This window comes from Pholcus phalangioides, unplaced genomic scaffold (genome assembly GCF_987345545.1).
Source record: "Pholcus phalangioides strain wild (caught in Gottingen) unplaced genomic scaffold, Ppha-v1.0 ptg000031l_1, whole genome shotgun sequence".
In the NCBI taxonomy this organism is placed as follows: domain Eukaryota; kingdom Metazoa; phylum Arthropoda; class Arachnida; order Araneae; family Pholcidae; genus Pholcus; species Pholcus phalangioides.
Window position 1 is genome coordinate 9,398,834 of NW_028301621.1, and position 23,946 is coordinate 9,422,779.

At 37.4% G+C, this 23,946-nt stretch overlaps 1 protein-coding gene across 2 annotated transcripts in view; it reads right to left on the bottom strand.

The window, feature by feature from the left end:
* Positions 1-23,946, bottom strand: part of LOC149067118 (guanylate cyclase 32E-like) — a 294,881-nt gene that overhangs the window by 24,678 nt on the left and 246,257 nt on the right. Inside the window, exons 10-14 of one of the 2 annotated variants that reach the window (XM_089252817.1) lie at positions 19,842-20,018; positions 14,187-14,291; positions 8,444-8,515; positions 6,662-6,839; positions 4,964-5,113 (exon numbers count right to left, since the gene is read on the bottom strand). In XM_089252817.1, the coding sequence (XP_089108943.1) occupies positions 4,964-5,113; positions 6,662-6,839; positions 8,444-8,515; positions 14,187-14,291; positions 19,842-20,018 (682 nt within the window). Of the gene's footprint in view, positions 1-4,963; positions 5,114-6,661; positions 6,840-8,443; positions 8,516-14,186; positions 14,292-19,838; positions 20,019-23,946 lie in introns of both variants that reach the window. The other variant, XM_089252816.1, reaches the window with a different exon arrangement.

The following is a 23,946-nucleotide window of genomic DNA, read 5'->3' on the forward strand; positions in this document are numbered from 1 at the left end:
CGTGTATATGCCTTTACAACGGTTTGTCACTTCTTTAATCCTGTTAGTATATGTATAATAGTTTATGCCTTTTTAATGGTTTGCCACATTTTCAATATACTCTCAGTAATGAGGCTTTTTGAATAGACGTCATAATCATCATCAGCATCGCTTTGAGGGTCAGGAAAAGGGTGATCCTCATGAAATCAGTATTAAAATTGCCGATTTAACTGCATAAATACGGAAATTTAGTGGGGGGGGGGGGGTTTCCTGCCACATCAATAATTTTAAAAATTAAATTGAATTCTCGATTTTTGAAATATGGAATTCACTTGGAGATACGAAGCCCAGAAAATTAAAAATATGAATAATTTGCCGGATCTACTTTTGAGTTTGATATCCATGTAATAACATTGATTTCAACTTTTTATTTATATCTTCTCAAGCATGAAAATTAAGTTCTCCGTATTGTCTTTTGATATTTATTTGCATAAATTCATATAGTTTAGGATGTTTTTAAAATTAGTTATGGGCCCCGTAAAGTGCATCGAAAAAATTCCACAGCTTTAATTAAGCATTTTTGGAAGCTCAAACAGGCAGAAATAGATAACTTGAAGTTCAGGGGGAGGGAATCGAAATACCTAACACCCATAAAAAAAAGGGGGGGGGGACTATTCATTTCTACGTTTCTTTAAATTTAGATTTATTTCTTTCATGAGTCGCGCAGGACGTCGCCATATTGGTTAACTTAGACACGGTTTGCATGTCCTTCAAAGAAAGAGGGAGATTCGCATGATCCAAAAAGCCTCATTGAAGAATACCCGGGCAGCGCCGGGTATTATAGCTAGTCTATATATATAAAATTGATTTTCTGTGTGTCTGTGTGTCTGTGTGTGTGTATGTTCTCTATACAAATCTACAATTTTAGATCGATCGTCGCCAAATTTTGCATATATACCAAATGGGACCCGACTTGAACGATAGGCTACTTTAAAATTTCGTCAGACCAGGGCAAGTGCCCCAAATGGGCAAAAAACTGTCCGGCAACAATGGTTTTTGGGCCTCAACAATCACTTTCCGAACGTTTACTTTGGTTACCGTGGTTCCCTAGCAATGCGTTTCAGACGTGTATATGCCTTTACAACGGTTTGTCACTTCTTTAATCCTGTTAGTATATGTATAATAGTTTATGCCTTTTTAATGGTTTGCCACATTTTCAATATACTCTCAGTAATGAGGCTTTTTGAATAGACGTCATAATCATCATCAGCATCGCTTTGAGAGTCAGGAAAAGGGTGATCCTCATAGAAATCAGTGCTAAAATTGTCGATTTTACTGTAGAAATGCGGAAATTAGTGGGATTTTCCGCCCCATCAATAATTTTAAAAATTGTATTGAATTCTCGATTTTTGAAATATTCAGTTCGCTTACAGATATACGAAGCCCAGGAGATTAAATATGAAGTAATTAGCCAAACCTATACTTTTGAGTTGGATATTCGAGCAATATAATTGATTTCATTTATATCTTCTCAAGTATGAAAATTAATGTCTCCATATTGTCTCTTTGATATTTATTTGCATAAATTCATGTGGGTTAGGATATTTTAAAATTAGTTATGAGCCCGTGAAAAGTGCATCGAAAAAATTCCACAGCTTTAACTAAGGATTTTTGGAACAGACAGATGGATAACTTAAAAGTTCAGGGGGGGGGGGGATCGAAATACCTAGCGCCCCTTAAAAAAAGAAAAATATGTATTCATTTCTACGTTTCTGTGTAAATCTAGATTTGTTTATTTCATGAATCGCGCAGGTCACCATATTGGTTAACTTGGACACGGTTTGTATGTCCCTCAAGAAAAAGAGAGGGAGATATCACGTGATCCAAAAAAAGCCTCATTGAAGAAAACCCGGGCAGCGCCGGGTATTATAGCTAGTATATATATAAAATTGATTTTCTGTGTGTGTATGTTCTCTATACAAATCTACAATTTTAGATCGATCGTCACCAAATTTTGCATATATACCAAATGGGACCCGACTTGAACGATAGGCTACTTTAAAATTTCGTCAGAGCAGGGCAAATGCCCGAAATGGGCAAAACAACTGTCGGTCAACAATGGTTTTTGGGCCTCAACAATCACTTTCCGAACGTTTACTGTGGTTATCGTGGTTCCCTAGCAATGCGTTTCAGACGTGTATATGCCTTTACAACGGTTTGCCACTTCTTTAATCCCGTTAGTATATGTATAATAGTTTATGCGTTTATAATGGTTTGTGTGCCACTTTTTCATTCCTCCCAGTAATGAGGCTTTTCGAATAGACGTCATAATCATCATCAGCATCAGTTTGAGGGTCAGGCAAAGGGTGATCCTCATAGAAATCAGTGATATAATTGCCGATTTTAATGTAGAAATGCGGAAATTTGGCGGGGTTTTCCGCCACACATCAATAATTTTGAAAAATTGTATTGAATTCTTGATTTTTGAAATATTCAGTTCGCTTAGAGATATACGAAGCCCAGAAGATTAAATATGAAGTAATTAGCCGGACCTACTTTTGAGTTGGATATTCATGCAATAACATTGATTTTTTTATTTATATCTTCTCAAGCATGAAAATTAATGTCTCCTTATTGTTTTTTTTAATATTAAACTGCAGAAATTCATATAGTTTAGGATGTATTAAAATTAATTATGGGCCTAATAAAGTACATCGAAGAAATTTTACAGCTTTAAGTAAGCATTTTTGGAAGCAGAAACAGGCAGATGGAAAAAAGTTCGAGAGGGGGGGGGGCGCGCGCGAAATACTTAGTGCCCCTTAAAAAAATGGGGAAAAAAGAATATATATATATATTTTTAAATCTAGATTTGTTTATTTCATGAGTCACGCAGGATGTCGCCATATTGGTTAATTTAGACACGGTTTGCATGCCCCTCAAGGAAAGACGGAGATATAGCGTGATCCAAAAAGCCTCATTGAAGAAAACCCGGGCAACGCCGGGTATTATAGCTAGCATATATATATATGTATATATAAAATTAGAGATAAAATGAGAAGACGTAAAATAAAAATAAATTAGAAGAAATTGAAATAAAAAATGGAAAAATAATATGGATCAATGAGGAGGTCGTTCTAAAGGGGGAAACCCCCCCCCCCCCATTGCTCCAAACTGCAAAAATGTTTCTAATGATGGTAGGCCGCCTAATATAGGCATAAATTTACCATCAGTTCCCCCGACAGTGTTTAGCAATGTGGGGGGTTCCCCCCTGAGAACGACCTCCTCATTGATTCATATTTTATTTTTCCATTTTATTTCAATTTCTTCTAATTTATTTTTATTTTACATCTTCTCATTTTATCTCTAATTTTATAATTTCGAGTTATGTGTATTAAGCTGCCTTTTTGGCGCTATTCTCCCACTTTTAAAGTGTTTCAAATAAATCTGGTTCTTGTCAGTTGTTCTTTTATAATGGATGCTATATATATAATGGAAATTCTGAATTCATGATAGAGATAATAACAAAATTAACATAATATGTAATGTGTATTTAAAAGGTGTGAATTATGAAATCGGTCCAGAATTGTTTCAAGTTCGATGAAGTAGAGGGCGTCCGAGGCAGGGGGTATGTAAAGGGAGAAAATTGTAATGGGAGTGCAGCTGGGATGATGCCATTCGGTACCGAAAATGTCAATATTTGATTCTAGAGAAATTTGAATTAGGGGGGGGGGATAGAGCTGTTAAAAACAGAGGCCACCTCCACGGGTATTTCTATCTTTACGAAAACAAGAAAAATTTGGTGGCAGAAATTCGGCGTGTTCCAATTCTGAAAGGATTATTTTGGAGTGGTAAACGAGAAAATTAAGGAGGGGGCGGTTCATGAGGTGAGGACTAAAGGGAGAACGGGCGAAGGCAGAGGAAGGGGTGATACTGGAAGGGGTTTGGGAAAACGGGATAATGTCATTAATGCTGGCATCCCAAATGCATTCCATGTTGTTGACAAGGATGATTGAAAGAAATTAACTTTCAATTCGGAGTCGCGAAATTTCTGGGAGACCCTCCAAATTTGCGCACGTAAAATGCTTTTTGTAACCCCCGGGAGCACCAATTGCTGCTCGAGAGATGTTGATGCTGCTCTCTGGGGTAGGATGTGTATATATATATATATATATATATATATATATATATGTATATGTATGTATGTATGTATGTATTTCTTTATTTTTTTTCACATTGAGAAAATAAATGCTCCCTCCAGGTTAACCCCCGTATGGCGAATCATATTCAGTGGCGTATTACTCATACGTGAATGCGTATATATTATATATGAGTATCATGTACGAAGGTTTCTAACAGCTGGCTGATGCGCAAATATATTTAGGAAAGAGAGGAAAATTCAACTGCTCTCCTGCGGGGAATCGAACTCGCGTCCTTTCCTGGTGAGAGAACTAGACTACAAAGGCAACGAAGATCTCGATCTTTCCTTGGAGCTCGTGTGCACTGAATGGGATCAGTACATGGATGGTCGGACCTAATTCATGTCAAAGCTCAGAATTTGCTGACACTGCCACCAGATGGCGACTTATCCGAGGATGATAAGTTCGATTCCCCGCAAGGGCAGTTGAATTTTCTCTCTTTCCTAAATATATCTTCGCATCAGATCAGCAAACTGTTAAAAACCTTCATATGGATAGCGGAGAGTGACATAATCCTCGAGTATTATGTATATGTGTGTGTGTGATCACAATGCACATTTTTAGTTAACGTATTACGCTGTTGCCATTGTTTTTTCACCCGGGGTGAGGGAGCTCGTCGCACCATACTATCATCTTTTCTCCCTTATCCCATCCACATCCATTTATGCATATATCCATGTAACTATTAACAATTCCTAAACTTGCATAACATGTGTAGGTTAAAATAAATTTGAAATGACTCTAAAAAAAAGGGTCAATGTGTCACAGACCAAAGATTATATATTCACCTGAAGGCGATTTTGCGCAATTGCCGTAAGGTCCGTTGCGTCCGATGATCTCGTACAGGATAATTGCGAATGAATAGACGTCTCCTTTCTGTGTGCCTCCTGGTAGGGCGTTCGGATCACGGAGCAATTCTGGAGCTCGCCAGAGTAGCTCTAGACAAGACAAGAGAACAAACATCAATTAATCCCGGAGCCACGCGTCGATGCGTTTCGGGGTGTAATTTCGAGTTATCGTCGCGCATTTAGGAATTATCTATGTCAAGATGCTATCTGAAAGCTATTATCTGTATTATCTTATGTTGAGATATAGATAGCTTGAGATAGATAATTCTATCTCAAGCATCTCTCCAAGAAATTTTCAAAAACCCCTTCTGATGCACATAATAAGCATTTTTATTCGTGATATAGAAATAATCGTGTACAAAAAATTCACCGACAACAATTCAACGAATAAAATATTCATCGCCGGGAAAATTCACCGGCAAACAATTCACCGACATCATTTCGCCGTGAGTGAATGAATGATCGAGTCAGCTAGTGAACGAGTGAGTGAATGAATGAGCGGAATCATCCTGTCACTAGAGCTGGCTCGCTCTCGCTCACTCATTCACCAGATCACTGAGTCAATCACTAGGTAGCTCATTCTATCACTCATTCACGGAGTCGCTTCCTCTGTCACTTTGTCATCCACTCACACACAAGACCACTCATTCTATCAACTCACTAGGTTGCTCACACTCACTGTTATACATTCAATCACCTGGTCACTCACTCTGTCACTCGCTCACTCACTCACTATGTCGCTCACTCACTCACTATGTCGCTCACTCGCTCACTCACTGACTAGGTCACTCACTCTGTTGCCCCATGACTAGGTCGGTCGCTCTGTTGCTCCATGACTAGGTTGGTCACTTTGTCACACGCATTCAATCACCAGGTCACGCACTTACTCCCTAGGCCACTCAGTCTACCCCTGGGTCGCTCACTCACTAAGTCGTCCACTCACCCACTCGATCACTTGCTCACTTACTAGTTTGATCACTCAACGGCACTAACCACTCTGTCACTCACCAACTACTGCATCATCTACTGATTCAATGAGTCGGTCATTCCACGCTCACTTATTAGCTCACTGACTCGTGTCGAACTGTTGCCAGCGAATTGTTAGTCGGTGAATTTTCCGTAAACCAGAAATAATAGCTTACTAAAGCCTCTCTTATACTTAAGAAAATGGTAACTTGTGTGAGTTCATGCTGTAATTATCACATTACTATAGTGGAGAAACTAAAAACAAAATGGAGTCGTTTGGGGAGGGGAATTGGGCATCCAAAGATTCACACATTATCAAAGAATATACAGGAATGTGGAAAAAAATCTCATCACCAATGCCTATCTTCAAAAATCTCAGAATTAATGAGAGTCGAATATCTCCGTTAATGCTGCATTTAAAAATGTGCAATTTTTTGTAAATGATTTCTCAGGATCTGCATTTCACTTATCAGAAGTTTTAGCACACAGGGTCTACATAAAAAGTTAATTTTTTTAAAATGTAAATGACCCCGTGTAAAATTTAGGACATTTTGAGTAATCGCACATCATTTGAAAACTTTTTGTAGTTGAAAGTATACACTTCCGAAGTCAAACGGTTACAGAGATATCCACTGTGCATACGAATTGGGGCAACCTGTTTACGGTACGTACTTTCGCATTGCTTTTCGAAGTCTGCAGTTCCATCGTCCTCGACGGAATCGGCTCCGCTCTTGAGCTCGTGCAGCCCGAAGTCAGTCAGTTTGACGACCCATCGGCTGTCGACCAAACAGTTGGATGATTTCAGGTTGCCGTGAGATCTCAGTGGACTGTCATGGAGGTAGATCATACCCTGGAAGATCAAAATTTTGGAAATATTGCGGCTGTACAAAAATGGGGGCGTTTCAGAAAAGACTCCCTGACTCTGAAATGACATAACTTAGAATCAGTGATGGATGGAAAAATGAAACAGATGATGTAGGTCATGGAGAGGCCTGGAATTCAAATAAACCGATTCGCAAAATTAATAACAGTTTTGACTAACAGATGGCACCACAATCACTTCAATTTATGATTCTTTTTTTTTTTTCTGAGACCATTTGAAAGTCATTGTTTACAGTAAAAGTGCTCAAACGTTGTATCAGCTTGAATACTTCATCTGTCGCACTTACGCATCCATTGATTGCAGTTTAGACACATTGTAGAAAAGTGGCTTCAAACTCTACTCTCCACTATTGTCATGCCCTTGTTAGGCAAGGACCATTTGATTTTGCCCATGTTTTTGCCCATGTTTGGGAAGAAAAGTATAATCTATTGTTCAAACGACAGTGGCACCAACATCATTAGTGGCATATTACAGTGGCACCAGTATTAGCTGCAGTTGGAACTAATTTCACAAATCTGAGTATTTCAAAATTCAGTCCGCCTGAGTGAAGCAGTGGTAAGATACTCGTCTTACACTATGAAGGTTACCATCAATGTCTACGGGTTCGAATCCAGGTAAGAACATCAGAAACAAGTTCTTTACCTAGTGAGCCTGGGGTGACCATTGACAGATGACGCTTTCATTTCCCACACAACTCGTTAGAAATTACTGAAGTTGGTCTGTAGTCCTGCCCATTAAAGGAACTACTTGTTTCACCTTTCTGTCTGTAACGGTTTACAAGTTATGTCATTTCACAGTTAGGGAGTCCTTTCTAAAACAACCCTGTATGAGAGTCAATTTAACGGATATAATTGTTGTAATATATTCGGGTATGCAATCACTCCTCGACTTACAAATGATAAAATTAGGGATTTTTCGAGTTAGGACCAAATTTATTTGGTCTTTTTTATGAATCTCAGATCGATCTTGGCGAAATTCAATAAAAATGTTTCCCAGATTATTCCTTCACTCCATCTTCGTTTCGGAATATTTTCAAGGAACACATGCACATGTAGAAAATTTACTTATATATAATTCATAATGATTCTCAATTTATGAGTCGCAGGACTTCCTTGGGGCTCCTGACTTATGTAAGAGTAGTCCTCTAGGAAAATCAAGAGAAAGGAAAGCAACGGCAAGAAATCAATTCAATTTGTCAAAAATGTCTTGCTAATTGGGTGTGAGGACCAAATGGTTAAAAGGAAGAATCATGGGATATATATATATCGTGGGCCCAGGGTGAAGTGATGATATGCAAGGGTGTGCCTCAGTGTCTTTGGCTCATCATGACGCTCTTGGCGATAACCCGGGCGTCGCGGCGCACACTTTGAGAACAACTGTTCCAGGTCATTTTACTTTGGCTGGAAATACCAGCAAACAAACATGCACATACATACTCTGCAAATGACGTCTTCATAACACTGGGAAGGGAATAGGCTAATGAAATGAAACTTTAGTGATGGTAGAGGAAAATAGTTTAAATGGTAGAGGAAACTGAAAGAAATTAATACAAAAGTAGCACCAATACTCACGCTCAAGATGTCTCCGATCAAAGATGCGGTAAACATGTTGTCCAGTTTGACGTTTTCGTTCTCTAATATGTCCTGGAAGACGATGTAAAGATACCAAAGAAAAAACAAGTCAATGAAAAATGCATCACTAACGGTCATAGAAACAGGCGATTGAGGTTTTAGACCAATACAACATTAATTCAAAATATCGGCTATAGAGCCTCCATGGTATCGCAATCAGAGCTTGTATAATACATTGATTACCTGTTCGACCTTGCATACGGTATTTAACATAGCCATAGCTCGAAATTCGATCAATTTACAGACACAATGGAACTTCAGTCAACGAGCGGGCGATACGGTTAACGAGTAATTCATATAAGGAGCAAAAATTTTGAACAAATGTTGACACGGTTAAGAACCGATGATTCACATTAAGAGCAAAATTTTTGTTTCGCTTTGTTAATTTGTTTTCATGTTATCACAACTGAGCGGATGGTTTTTTTTTTGCTTTCGTCCACACACTTACTGTTGAATTGAGGGTAATATTCTCCCCTACAGTCTCCGGTTAGCGTGCCTCGCTCGGAAAATGAACACTCGTGCGAGCGTGACTCTTTACGATGCAAAACTAGATGGTAGCATTGCAACTTGAGTATGTGCGCTTGAAGTATTTTTTTTTAAATTGTGCTTGTGTGTGTGGAGAAAACTGTGGGTTGCGTGCATTATTGAATGTGACTTTGAGGGGACTAGTTCATGAACAAGAGCCAATATTTGTCGAGGAGATCGTGTGTTCCTTGGGTAAGACTATGGTTCTGGAGGTTTATGATGATGAAATACAAGACATAGTGGAAGAACATGGCTAGGACGTGACCGCGGGCGAAGTGACGGATCTGCTTCGCACGCAACATCAAGAGGTTATGGACGGTACCTCGTCTGTCTGAGGAAGAGAGAGAGAGAGAGAGAAATAAGTCCCTCACTTCAAATGAAATTAGAGATACATACTATTAGTAGAATGCGGGAACCTGTGCAACATATCGTAGAAATAACTAATCAAATAAAGTTGTAGTCAAAGTTAGCGATGAATCTGTTCAACGACAACACCGTGAAATTGCCTATTTTCGAGAAATTCTAAAAATTACGAACAATCAAGTTCCATTTAATACATTCTTTTCAAAGTCACACAAAAGAGAAGGAATTTGCAAATTTCAAGAAAATGAAAGAAATAGAATAGGAATAGAAATTTGAAAAGAGGAAAAAGAAGTTTACAAACAACCGTGATACGTTCTAACCTAAACGATAGTCCTTTTCTTTCTCTCTCGTCGTTTAGAGTAAGTTAATTTGTAAACATTATCGTATTGTATGTTTATTTATGGCGCTATTATATTTTTTCTATTGTATTATTTATTGTAGAGGATGTTCTGTAAGAGTACGGAAGAGTAGATGACTTTGCCTAATAATACTCAAAAAATCGTCAACGAATAAGGCAAATACCAAGAAATACTAAAAGATTCCTAATGCATTTCGACACGTTATGGGTGTCGTCTTCAGAGGATAAAAGTATCACACTGACCGAGTTTCCCAATTGGATTGAGTACCGAATCTTCAATCTCGGTCGCTCAACGGAGCGAAAAAACACTACGTCTGTTCAAGTCAAACGTCGTGGTTTTCGTTCCGCTGAGCAACCGGGATTGAAGATTTGGTATTCAATCCAAGTGGGAAACTCGGTTAGTGTGATACTTTTATCCTCCGAAGACGACACTCATAACGTGTCGAAATGCATTAGGAATTTTTTAGTATTTTTTGATATTTGCCTTATTCGTTGACGATTTTTTGAGTGTTCTGTAAGTACTAGCACGGCCTTCATCTCATCAACCATCCGTCGTAGAGGTATGATTCCAATTTAAAAAAATGCTCAACAAGCGTTGAAAAATTATGTACTGTACCAAAGTCAGATTACAGTGTGTAACAAAATAAAAAAAAATCTAAATTTTTATATGATCCCCCTGTTCTCTAACTTTCAATTAGAAAGTTGTTACTCTTTCTTTCTTTATAACAGAGCACAACTTCGGTCTATCGCTACCCCATGGGCAATTTACTACCGAGTGAGTTGTGCCGGACGTGTAAGTACCTAACAGTCTGAGTGTGTATATAGTATTGCGTGTGATTTTTCAGTGTTGCGTGTGATTTTTCAGTGCTGCCATCAGTGATTTTTCAGAAAGCAACAGTCCTACAACGGTAAAATCATCAAACATCACTTATAGTTCGAAACATATGTGGTAGATGGCAGCACTGTAACACATATTGCACAGAAACAAGCTTCACGTTAGGTTCACAACACGGACACGCATATTCCAACATGCACCAATTCGTTAGAAGTTCCTTAGAGGAATATGGACGAGGTACATGTGTATCTTAGTAGTAGTGCTGCCATCTGCATTTCAGAAGTGAAGTGAGTGAAGTGTAATGATTGACTATCTGTGCCGTTCGTAGACCTGTTCCTCTCTGTGGTGATACTTTTCCACGGGGAGATCATCTTGCATTCGGGCCTCGAAGTTGAGAACCACAGGAAACCAACTTCACCCGACCACCACTGTGGCGACGGTGGGGTTCTAACACGGGTCTTCGCGATGCGAGTCCGTCACTAAGAGCACTTTACCACTACAGCGGCCAGTTTTAGCGCTGTCTCTCCTGACGGCGCGGTGAGGACCTTTCAGTTAGAAATTCCTTGGAATGTGGACTGGGTCACAGTTTGGTTAGGATGTCTCTCCTGATGCCAACAGAAAAAAAAATTATTCATGTTCCTAAGTGAGCAATATTCACAGAAATATTCAAATTCGAAAAACGGACGAAATGTGACAAAAAAAAAGAATTAAATGCGGGTAAAACGGCTTTTCCGCTCTTAACGCCGTTGTCCCCCAAATTTCCTTCGTTTTTCGAATTCGAATATCTCTGTGAATATTACACACTTAGAAACATGAAAGTTTTTTTTGTTGGCATCAGGAGAGACAGGACAACAACTTTGTAATTGGAAGTTAGAGTACGGGGGACCATATAAAAATTTAGATTTTTTTTATTTTGTTACACACTGTATTTTCACTCTGGTGCAGGGTAATTTTTCAACGCCTGTTGAGCATTTTTTAAATTGGAATCATATACAGTCAAACCTCGTTAATGAGCCACTCTTGGGAGCGCAAAAATATGACTTAGCAAGCGGAGTGACTTGTTAAGCGGAGTAAGACATAGCTGTGCCAATTCCTGCCTGAGGATAATTGGGACTTCCAAAAAGTGACCCGGTAAGCGGAGTGACGTGTTAGCCGGGTGACGCACTAACGAGGTTTGACTGTACCTCTACGACGGACGGTTGATCAGCTAAAGGCCGTGCTACCACTTACAGGACACCCTGTACTATTGTTGTGTTGTATTATTGATTAAATACCGTTTTTTTTCATTCGTCATTTGTATGTGAATGAGTGGTTGTGGAACGAATTATCCGGGTTTCCCTTATTTCTTTATGGGCAAGTTTTGATTCGAATAACGAGCAAACGAGTTGGCGGAACGAATTAAGTTCCTTGATCGAAGTTCCACTTTACATAAAGGTTGAAGAACATTGGCTTAGATCCGGATAACGAACGTGTCTACGTAATGCTGCAGTAAATCGATTAAATTTTAATCAAGCTACTAAAGTTACAACCCGTTTCCGCGATAATTGACAATCCTGATATTTTCAATGAAAACAATTCATTAAATCGGAAATTCCTAAACGTCGAAAATAATTGAATATTGAGGCATTTTCATCGGGGAAGTGCGAAATAACGCGCGTAACTGTAAGTAAGCCTTCTTCCAACGCGTGACATTCAATGGTGTCTAAATTGCGAAAACTAATTATAGTGAAAATCTGGACATCACACATAATAGACACGTGTACTAGTCACAATTTGACAGGCCTTAATACGCTTAAAAAAAGAGGACATAATTTCTAAATATTAGTAATTATAATTAAGAAATTTCACGTGTGTGTGGGAATTTAGACACGACGAGAGACCCTGCGGCATCTATAATAATTTGAACGTGTTTTAAGTTATGTAAATTGCAAATGTTGACTTGAGAAATTCGATGTTCATCTAGAGGGAATTAGGATGGCAAGAAAATAATAATTGCCGTTTCTTGGCAATCAAGATGGCGTTATCGGGGGCGCAAATATTTGGTTAGTTATTGAGGAAATGGAATTTTTGAGAAACGTCAAATTCCAAAGTGTTTACCTTCAATGGTTTTAGGAGTGAATTATTTATAATCCTCAGCTTTCAGGTTTAAGCTGAGTCTAGGTTTGAAGCGATTCGTTATCATAAGTGTTAAAATTTCTCTTAAAAACTGTCTCTTAATGTTTCTCATGAAAATCTCATTGTAGAGGATTTTTTTTTTACGTGAATGATATTGTGTTCTCATGTCGGAATCGAACTGCAACGACTTCTATGACATTCAGCATCACGTCCAAAATGCTTCACATGATTTAGACTATATATACTCAACATGTGGCCCTCGACCTCAAACCCACATTTATAAAAATAGACTGAGCTGCATTTTCCCAGATCGGTGACACACTGCACCTGTATAGATCACATTAGTCAGCGTTTCTCAACTTATGGCCCACGGACCACCTCTGGTCCGCGACAATGGCACAGGTGGTCAGCAGGAAGATTTGATAATTCGGTTCTAACCCAATGAATAATTATTCACACACACATTTTTTTGTAAATGATATTAATAATATCCATACAGGTTCAAATAAAAGTTGTATCTTCATATTTAGGTTCACATACATCATCAAGGAAGATGCTGGAAATTTTGATCCCCTAAATACGAGATATCACTAATTATAGTCAAAAGATGCAATTTACGACAAGTTGGCTAATTACAGAAAAAATGGGTGAAGGGTGGGTAATTAAAGGGCAACTACAAATCATAGTAAACAAAAATTCATTTGCGAAAAAAGCACTCAAACGCGTAAATGACTATGTTTCATTGAGAAAATAAATACGTCGCCAATTGGCCACCAAAACTGTTGCTATAAGTCGACAAAATTCCCCTATTATAGTTAAAATCACTGAAAAATTGAGGAAAAAAGTTGTACATGATAAATATGCAACATGAATATTGTTTGTATTTATAGGGGGTATAATTACCATAATAAGTATGAAAACACCGTTTATTCACGATTTTACTAAACATTACAAATTCAAGTAAGTGTCACTAAAAAAAAAAAAAACGAGACAAATGTATAAAAAAAATTTGGAACAACTAAAAATACAGCAATGTCCGGTAATACGGAGCACAAGTGGTCCGTCAAATTGTTTCAGGCATTTTACTGCTCCTCGTTTTCAGAAAGGTTGAGGAAACTCCGACTTAAGTGGTTCAGCGGCATTAAGAGCAATGATGTACGAATGGGGGAAAAACATTTTGCCCCTCTCGTCCCAGTGTTATTTTAGGACTTTATTTCTTCCCTCCCCCTTTTTAACGCCCGTGGCTTGAATCGCTTGTCAACATGGATAAAAAACACCATTCTCGACCCTGCGTTCCATAGGAAAAGAAAGAAAAATTGGTTACAACTTGTACCATCACTCCTCTCATTTCTGCGGTGGTGCTTGGTGTGTATAAATGTGTGTGGTGTTATAAATCGTTTATGAAGTGCTGCCATCTAGCCACAAAAGTGTGAGCGAGAAACTGACAAATGTGTGAATACAGCATTTAATTATATTGAAATACGTACTCTTAAACTTCCTCTTGAGCAATACTCGGTGATGATGCAAATGTTTGGAGGTTCGACGCAGGCTCCTATGAAAGGATTCAAGTTGTCGTGCCTTATATCTCTGATCTACATCACAAAAAGAATCAGACAGTTAATTAACCTGATAATTACTATTCTCATAGAGTGAAAATGACAGAATTCTTAATCATCCCACCGATAGTTTTTCATGAAAGTGATGACAAATTATTTTTTCATTAAATATTATTTTCCATCAATTCTGGAAATGTTTTTGTGAATATTTTTCGTTAATTATTAATTTTCATGGATAGAGGGGGGAAAGACATTATTCCACGAATTCTGAAATGATTTCCTTCAATAAAATGCTATATAAAAAAATAGTTTTTTCAATAATTGTGACATTATTGTTTTTTCACTTATTCTGAAATATTACATTTTCATTGATTTGAATTTTTACTAATCATGAAATATTTTTCCATTAAATATGATTCATTGTTTCTTTTTTCGTTATTTTTCAGATTATTTTCTCATCAATTCTGGAATTATTTCATTTAACAATTATGACGTTATTTTTCAATTCTAAAACTAATTTTTTCATTGATTACGAATTTTATTAATTCTGAAATTTTTTTTTCATTGTTATATATAATTCTTATCAATTCTGAAATTATTTCTCATCGATTCTGAAATTATTTCTTTCCATGATTTTGTGACGTTATTTCTCAATTCTGAAACTAACTCTTCAATGATTATGAATTTTATTAATTCTGAAATTATTTTTTTCATTGATTATGAATTTCATTAATTGCGAAATTATGTTTTCATTGATTATGAATTTCATTAATTGCGAAATTATTTTTTCATTCATTATGAATTTCATTAATTATGAAATTATTTTTTCATTGATTATGAATTTCATTAATTCCGAAATTATTTTTTCATTGATTATGAATTTCATTAATTCCGAAATTATTTTTTCATTGATTATGAATTTCATTAATTGCGAAATTATTTTTTCATTGATTATGAATTTCATTAATTGCGAAATTATTTTTTCATTGATTATAAATTTCATTAATTCCGAAATTATTTTTTCATTGATTATGACGTTATTATGATTATTACATTGATTATGACGTTATTATGATTATTACATTGATTATGACGTTATTATGATTATTACATTGATTATGACGAAATTATTTTACATTGATTATGACGAAATTATTTTACATTGATTATGACGAAATTATTTTTCATTGATTATGACGAAATTATTTTACATTGATTATGACGAAATTATTTTACATTGATTATGACGAAATTATTTTTCATTGATTATGACGAAATTATTTTACATTGATTATGACGAAATTATTTTTCATTGATTATGAATTTCATTAATTCCGAAATTATTTTTCATTGATGATAAATTTCATTCATTCAGAAATTTTTTTTCATTGATTATGAATTTTATGAGTTTTGAAATTATGTTTTCATTGAATACAAAATTTATTGATTCTGAACTTGTTTTCCATTAATTCAAAAATTATTTTTGCATTGATTATGAAATTTATTCATTCTGAAATTATTTCCCATAAATTTTCAAAATTATTTCTCTCATTAGCTCTCTCTGAATCTAAAATTAATTCTGAAATTATTTCTTTTTCACTAATTTCCAGTTATATTTTTTCTCACACAGCATTTCTATAAATTCTATAACTACGTAAGCCTTTCCATCAGTGGGCCACTGCAAAAAGCTTCGAAGGCCACACGCGGCCCGCGGGTCATGCGTTGAAGATCCCTTTTGTACTGTAATAACCAGAACAGTAATTGGGAGAATATAAGGTCAGCCCACTTCGTAAAGTTCATTTATTCCGAATCACAATGTTTAAAAATAACTTTAAACTGCAAATAAATACAAATTATCATCTTTATCCTGAAACTAGGTCATGAACTTTATTTTTACCAAACAGTAATTAACCAGAAACGTCTTTTTCTTCCCCCCTCAGGGCCTAAAGCGCAATCGCTCGGATAAGACTTTTTCCTTCTCATAAAAATTTTATTTGCTAATACTGAAAACGGGGGGAAAAGTAATTCTCACAGGTATTTTGTTTTTCAATGAAAAAGAAAAGAATTTCCCTATTTGGAAAAAAAGAATTTTTGTAAAAGCATATTAGCGAGAAAAAAGAAAAGAAAAAAGCTGAAAAAACGGTGTGAAAATTCTCAGAAAATGAGAAATTCTTAAAATGGAGGAAAATCTTTACAAACATAAAAGAATTTCTGTAGCTTTTTCCGAGCGCTGATGGTTACAGAATATGATTGGAATTTGTTTTTTGTTTCTTATAAAAGCTCTTACATCATTTTTTTTCCCCCTAAAAGACCTTTGGACAGACTGAAGAAAAATACATCAATTTCTGTTTCAAAAGAGTATTTGAAATGTATTTTTTGAGGTTTTTTTTCAATGTTTCAAATGTCATACTTTTGTTTTCCACTTTTATACCCGGTATACAGTCAGGAACATTTTGAATAAGGTAGGCCTACACTTTTTTAAGGTTCGGATATCTGTGTCTTTTTGAAGAAGATCTTGGTTATCTCTGAATAAGGAACGCTTTTCAAGAGAAAAGAAATCTGGGGAATCTGAAAGAAATCTACCATCTCCCCCATGCTTATAAAAGGATATCCGAGAGAAACTGACGTGTCCAGCGCTAGCGATTAATGTCCATTCCGAGAGCGCATGCGTATTAGAGACAAATGCACGAGAATTGTTGCATTTAAATATGAATGGCTAGCGGTAGCTGTTGGTACGACGACGACTGAGAACCGAAGGCAACCGAAAAGTTCATGGTTCGAATCCCACCTGAAACTCTCTTCCCCCCTCCCCACACTTGATTTCTTCGGATGATTCGTTGGGAAACGATGCTTGTTCAAGAATTTGAGGGAAAAACACTGACTGATGTTTGGATTACGGTATTTTACACTCGCGATGGCGTTGTGTTTGTGAAAAATTCATTATTTTTTACTTATAAAGCAATTACAATACAATCTCAGAAAACCTCAAATACTTTCATTTTACTGTGCGAAAAGCAACAAAACGTGTGTGGGGCGGCAGGCCGACACTCCATCCCCCGCAGAAAGCGCATCGTCACCCCACACACACCTCCGGGAACGCCGAGACGTTTAATAACACGAGTGCAAGTGAAAAAAAAATGTAATCATTAAAAAAAAAAAACTGAACATGTAAGGTAAAACGGGGAAGAAACCAGCGTTAGAGGCGGGATTCGAACCATGAACCCTTTCGATTGCCTTTGACTTCATTCGTCGTCGTACCAACTACTCAACCGTTACTGCTAGCCGTTCGATCCACTGAAGACACGTGTCAATAGTCGATGTTCAGAATGTGCGACGAGAAAAGTCGCGTTAAGAAATTTTGTTTAAGCCTGTTTGATTCAGCGGTTAGAGAAGCCTGTTAGCCGTTCGTAATCGAATATATCAATTCTCGAACATTTATTTGCCTCTAATGCGCATGCGCTCTCACAAATGAACACCTATAGTAATCGCGAGTGCTAGACACGCCATTTCCTCTCAGATATGGTAGTGCCCCCCTATTCAACCAATAGGTTTCTCTAAATATATTCATTGAAATGAAGGTTTTCAAAAATTTGTCCAAACCAGTGGTTCTCAACCGAGGGTGCGGGAGAGCATTTTCGGGGATGCTAGATGGGGGGAAAAAATTACAACATTTTGACTGATTATTTTCGAGAAAATTGAAATGATGATAAAAATTAAATTCCTTTGATTCTTAAAAAACAAAATTATACAGACATTTTGACGCTTTATCTTTTAACTTTCGCTTTAAATACGCTTTATCTTTGTATTTGTATTTGTATAACTTTCGCTCATAGAAATGTATCACATGAAATTCGAGATGCAAAAGTTTATTTTTCGGTTAGGCATTCGTACCTGTTTTTCATTTCAGTTATGAAAAAACACCGTAAAAACTCGAAATATTTCGCGGTTTGTTAGCATTTGTACCTCCAGTTGTTATCACGTTGCGTTTAGATTTGATGCTGTGTCGCGAGCAGGACTTAGAAAAAAAAGTTAAAAATTTTAATTATCAAGTGCCAAAGAAACGCATATGCAGAGTGTTCTGCAAGTCCTAACTCGTCCTTTCTCTCATCAAGCGCTTCGTCGTAGACAACTGGTTCCAATTTAAAAAATGCTGAAAATATGTTCAGAAATCACCCTGCATACACCAGTTCTGAGAGTGATGAAAACACAGTGTCATTAAAAAAAAATCTAAATTTTTTATATGGATGCCCCGTCTTAAAAAACCTAATCAGAGAAAGTTGTTGCCCTGTCACTTCTGAGGGGGAAAAAAATTCACGTTTTTAAGAGCAATATTGGCTGAGATATTTGGATTCTATAACTGGAGGAGAACAGCAAAAATGAGGGAAAGGAGCGGTGTTCGTTATTTTTTATATCCTGTTCTTTCCAAACTCTTGATTTGGAATTTAAACGTATCACTTAGACTGGTATTACACCATAAAAGTTTGGTAAAAGTCCTTTTATAAAACTTGAAAAATGCAGCCAATAAGGCCACCGGTTGCATTTTCTAGAATGTAACCAATAACCTTATTGGTTAGATTTTTCAAGTTTTATAAAAGGGATTTTATCAAACTTTTATAGTGTAATACCGGCCATGGAAACGTGAAAATTTCTTGGTTGGCCTCAGGAGTGGCTGGACAAGAAATTTCTCTCTAACTGGGTTTTCTAGGACAGGGCACCCATATTAAAATTTGGATTCTTTTTAAATTCGAACCCGAAACCTCGCGATGTGAGTCCGTGCCCATGACCGCTTGACCACTACAGCGGGAAATACACGGAACTCTGCGAGGGTCACTTGATTGATCTGTAAATGCGCCGCAGGCCGTTTGAGTGATATGGAACTGAATTAAATTTGAGGTTATACGGGCCACACATCAGACGAGTCCGAGGAAAAAATTTGGCCCCCGAGCCATTTGAGATGTACCCGTGTCCATGCACACATTTGCTGTGCTATATTATTACTTTTCTCCTACATTCTTCTCGATAATAACACAAAATTATACCTTACAATTTTAAAATACAGTAATTATACATTTTTAGAAAATAAATTTCGCGTCTTTTTCACGCTATAAATTGAGATTAAATCAAGTTTAAAGCAATTCGAAAGCGCAAATTCAAAAACTAACCTCGGAATAATTCGTGGCAACCCGAACACATTTCCACTGAATACTCATTAATGGACGCATAAATCTTATTAATTATCGAACATCCAAGATGCAGCTTCAAAAGTACGTTTCCTCTCTTCTAATGGGCCCCGAGTGCATTCCAAGAACAATTACGGAGCATCAATTAACTTTCAGTTAAGAGCTACTTAATTTTCAAGTGTATGGCCATCTTCATGATAATTTAAGGTGCTCTGAAAAAAAACTTTTAATGATAGTTCTTTAACGTTTGCGAAAGATTATTCCGGGCGCCTCTCTTGTTGCTGAAAAATATCTACGTATATATTTACGCTCGCGAGAGGGCGTCGTGAAATTACACCCGACGATAGATGACCGGATATAAATTTTAAATACACATTAACCGTTTAAATACACAAAAACCAACCACTTTGAGTTCTTTCTTCATTTTACGGGTGATGTCGACGCTCTTCTTGCGCATCCTCTTGACGGCCACCATGCGGCCCTTGTATATCCCGACCGTCGTGAATATGCTGGTGTAGCGGAAGTCGACCTCTTGCGTCGAGCTCAGCGACACTTGGCTGGTCCTGACGAACGGGTGCAGGTTCTGCAATAACCGTGGAAAATGACAGATCTACGTATTAACACAATGTTAAAATGTTAATTAAAATAATAATAATAATAATATTGTTTTCCGGATAATGTCTCTCACACGTAAGCCCTTGAAATGAGTAAAGGACGAAACGAAATGCAGGACGTCACAGATTTATTTGGAACAGCTATATTAGTAGTCGTATACACAAGCGGAGGTTTGTTAAAACATGCTAAGCAGAGAGCCCCTGAAAGACGGACTCTCAAGCGTGCACAAGAGTTTGACCTCTCTCTCTCTCTCTCAACTACCACTTATTCTGCTTCACCCACGCTTCTATATGTTATTGCCAAAACCCGAAGTTGGTCATTTCGCGAACTGGCTGGTCCAGTTGATCTGGCCAATGCCCGAATTTCGGGCTTTCGCATTCCCTTATATGTCGATCCTTACATATGAATCATTAAGATATCATATTCAGATTCCTTTGATCGTTAGGGTTACTACAGCTAATAGATTTGTATAGAGACACAGACAGAAAATCAATTATATATATAGTCGAATCCCGTTTTAACGAATACCGTTATAGCGAAAATCTCGTTTTAACGAACACTTTTCTAATCCCCAAATTAGTTTACATAGGAACAATGCTAGGTAACCTGGAAGTCCTTTATAACGAAATTTCGTTATAACGAAGTGATTCTTCTGGTCTCTTAGTGTTCGTTATAACGGGATTCGACTGTATACTAAAATACATCTAATATATAAAAAATCTGTTGCTGAAGAGGAAAAAAAATCAATTATAAAAATTATGTATTTTTGTATCTTATAATTTCTTGTTTGTTTTGATTAAAAAAAAGCCCGAATTTCGGACAAAACGGCCAATTCGCGAACTGGCCAACTTCGGGTTTCGGCAGTAACATATCAGGCAGAAAAGATCGCGAAACCTCCAGGAAGGGGGGGGGGGGGATTCATTTCTACATTTCCACCGATTTATTTTTCTCGTGACGTCATCGAATATCCGCACTGTCGCCAAACTTGCTAAGTTCGTCACCAATTTGGCGTGATTTATAGAAAAAATAATGTGCTATTTTCGTTTTTTACATAAGATAATGACTAGGGCTCGAATTTTTTCACAGCAATAAAGTTTCATCATTAGGGCATATAAATCCGAGCCCTTAACGACCATTTACAGTATTTTTCACAAAGCCACATACAAGAAGCCATTATTGACTGGACACCTCGATGGCGTCACATCAAAGTTCCCCCCCCCCCCGCTCCCAATTAAGCAGTGGTGGTGGTGCTGAAGATGGATGGTCTGAAAAAAATTCTAGAAGCTCGGTCATCACGTAAAGATTTAATCGGTGTGTATAAGAATTGCATATTTTAAATTTGAAATAGAAATTGTGTGCAGAAATAGCCTAAACCGTCACATTGGACGGATGGTAATGTATTTAATGAATGGGGTTATTGAGGGACATGCGACTTTAATGTTTTTTTTGAATTTATGCTCCTGGTTAGTCTGGTGTCGAAAAAATAAATTTGATATAGATTTATAAATGGACACAAAATATAGAAAAAAATGAATTTCGCCAACGTTATAAAAACATTTTACGCGATTTTCTGAGGAGAATGGTCTAAGGGAAAAAAACCATTAAGCTTAGAAAGTTTTCGATTTCCAGAGAGAGAAAATCCGTTTTCTTCTGAAGAGAACCCCTAATCGAATATAATTAATGGACACTTTCACACAAAAGCACCCTGAGCTTTCTTTTCAAGCACTCAATTAATCGTGTCCCTTGTGCTCAGCACTAGCTCAAGAGACCCTATTACCGTGGAACGCCCAAGTTAACAGTCCCTCGTCTTTTTTACGGTCAAATAATAATTAAATTTCATTCTAATTGCTTTAATAGGACCCTGTTCCCCACCCACTTTCACGACCACCTCTATTTTACGGACGAATTATTTTTTCCCATTGGTGTTCACAAAAGAGGAGATTTTATTGAAAAATATACGTGCTGTCGGACGCGTGTCACGTCGTTACTGGTAAAAAAGAGCGAAGAAAATATTTAAGATTTGGTCCCCCGTCCCGATCTAAGTTGCTTATATGGCAGTGAAAAGGGCATATGACGAATTATTTACCAATTGAATGTTTTTGACGTATGAAAGGGTCAACGTGAGGAGGGCCAAGAAAAAGTATGAGAAACCAATCCTTCGTTGCTATTGTTATGCCTAAGGAGGCCAATAATGGAGCTTAAACTCATTGACCATCTTTGAGCAAAGAAAAGGCTTGCTATTCCAAATGGTGCATCGGAAATCATTGGGGAAAAAAAGAAAAAAAAGAAGCATGATAGGCAACAGTGCAATTGGCTAAGGAACCTATGAAGGAGAGAGGAAGGACTCACATCTATTAAGCAAAACGTGGTTTGGATCGCTCCAAGTGGTATCTATTGGGGTCATTCAAGTATTACGTCAGCATCGGGGGGGGGGGGAGGGGGGTGGGTTTGAAGGTTGCTTACGTCATCAACCACCCCTTCTTGAAGATATGAAATAGTCTAAGCTGCTGACGAAATTTTACTGACGGGGGGGGGGGTCGGTGTTTTGCTGACTTTTGCTGACAGGGGGGGGAGGTTCAAAAATGGCTGAAAATCTGCTTACGTAATAATTGAATGGCCCCTAATAGTTAAAAAAAATAGCAGGATGAGGAGAAAGAATATTAGAACGCTAATGTGGATTCACACAGAGATCCTGCACATGATACGTTTCTTCTAATGCTTTTATCTGGAAACTCAGAGAACCGGAAAGTGACAGCAGAAACGTGGATCGAAAATATCTCATCTATGAACTCTCATGGATTCGCAGAGATTCTACATAAAATGTAAAAGGATTTTATCTAGACACTCATAGATATTGGCATAAATTGTGCACACAGTTTCGGAGGATCTTATCTAGACACTCATGGATTCACGGAGATACTGCACAAAATTTCTAAGGATTTAGACACTCGTGGATTGTCATGGATTCGGTACAAAATTTCGGAGGATCTTATCTACACACCAACAAAGCGTCATAGATTCTGCACACGATTTCGAAGCATGTTATCTAGACGCTCATGGATTGGCACAGATTCAGCATACAATGTCAAAAGAACTTATCTAGACACTCATGGATTAACGGAGACACTGCACAAAATTTCTAAGAATTTTATCTAGATGCTCATAGATTGGCATAGATTTTATTTATCATATCGAATCATCTCACGTTGATAAATCATAGATTCTGCATACAATTTCGAATGATCTTGTTTATACGACCATGAATACTCAGAAATTCTATGCAAAATTTCAAACTTTCGAAGGATATTATACAGAGACTAATGGATTGGCATACATTCTGAACTCAATTTTGAAGAATCTTAGCTAGACACGAAGGAATTCGAAGAGTAACTGCATAAAACGTGGTAACGAATATATGTATAACGGATTCATAGAGTGACGGCACAAAACGTAGGTTAACAATTATGTTAATCATAACGTGGATAACAAAGTATCCACTTTCTTAACGTGGAGTTTTGTCCGCTTTTAGTTCGTCCTGGACTGGATGGAGTACGCTGTAAGGTTTTGGAGATCATACCTACAAAAGGGACATGGACTTGGTTGAAGGGGTGCAGAGAAGAGCTGCGCGTGTCCTTATCGGCACATTGGGCTTGAGTTATGCAAACACCGAACATGGTCCCGCTCTGTTCCTTGTGGGATATAAGCAGGCTAACTTGCGGCTGGGCTATGCTGGAAAAAAAGAAAAAGCCCTGCCAGCCACCAAGATCACGGGCCGAATGCCGGCCGGCATTGCGCGACCGGACCTCCGACCCACGCAAAGGACTACAAACACTAACACTAAACATAGCCCTCGCTTTGAAGCAGATTACCTAGCGGCTGGGCCATGCTGGAAAAAC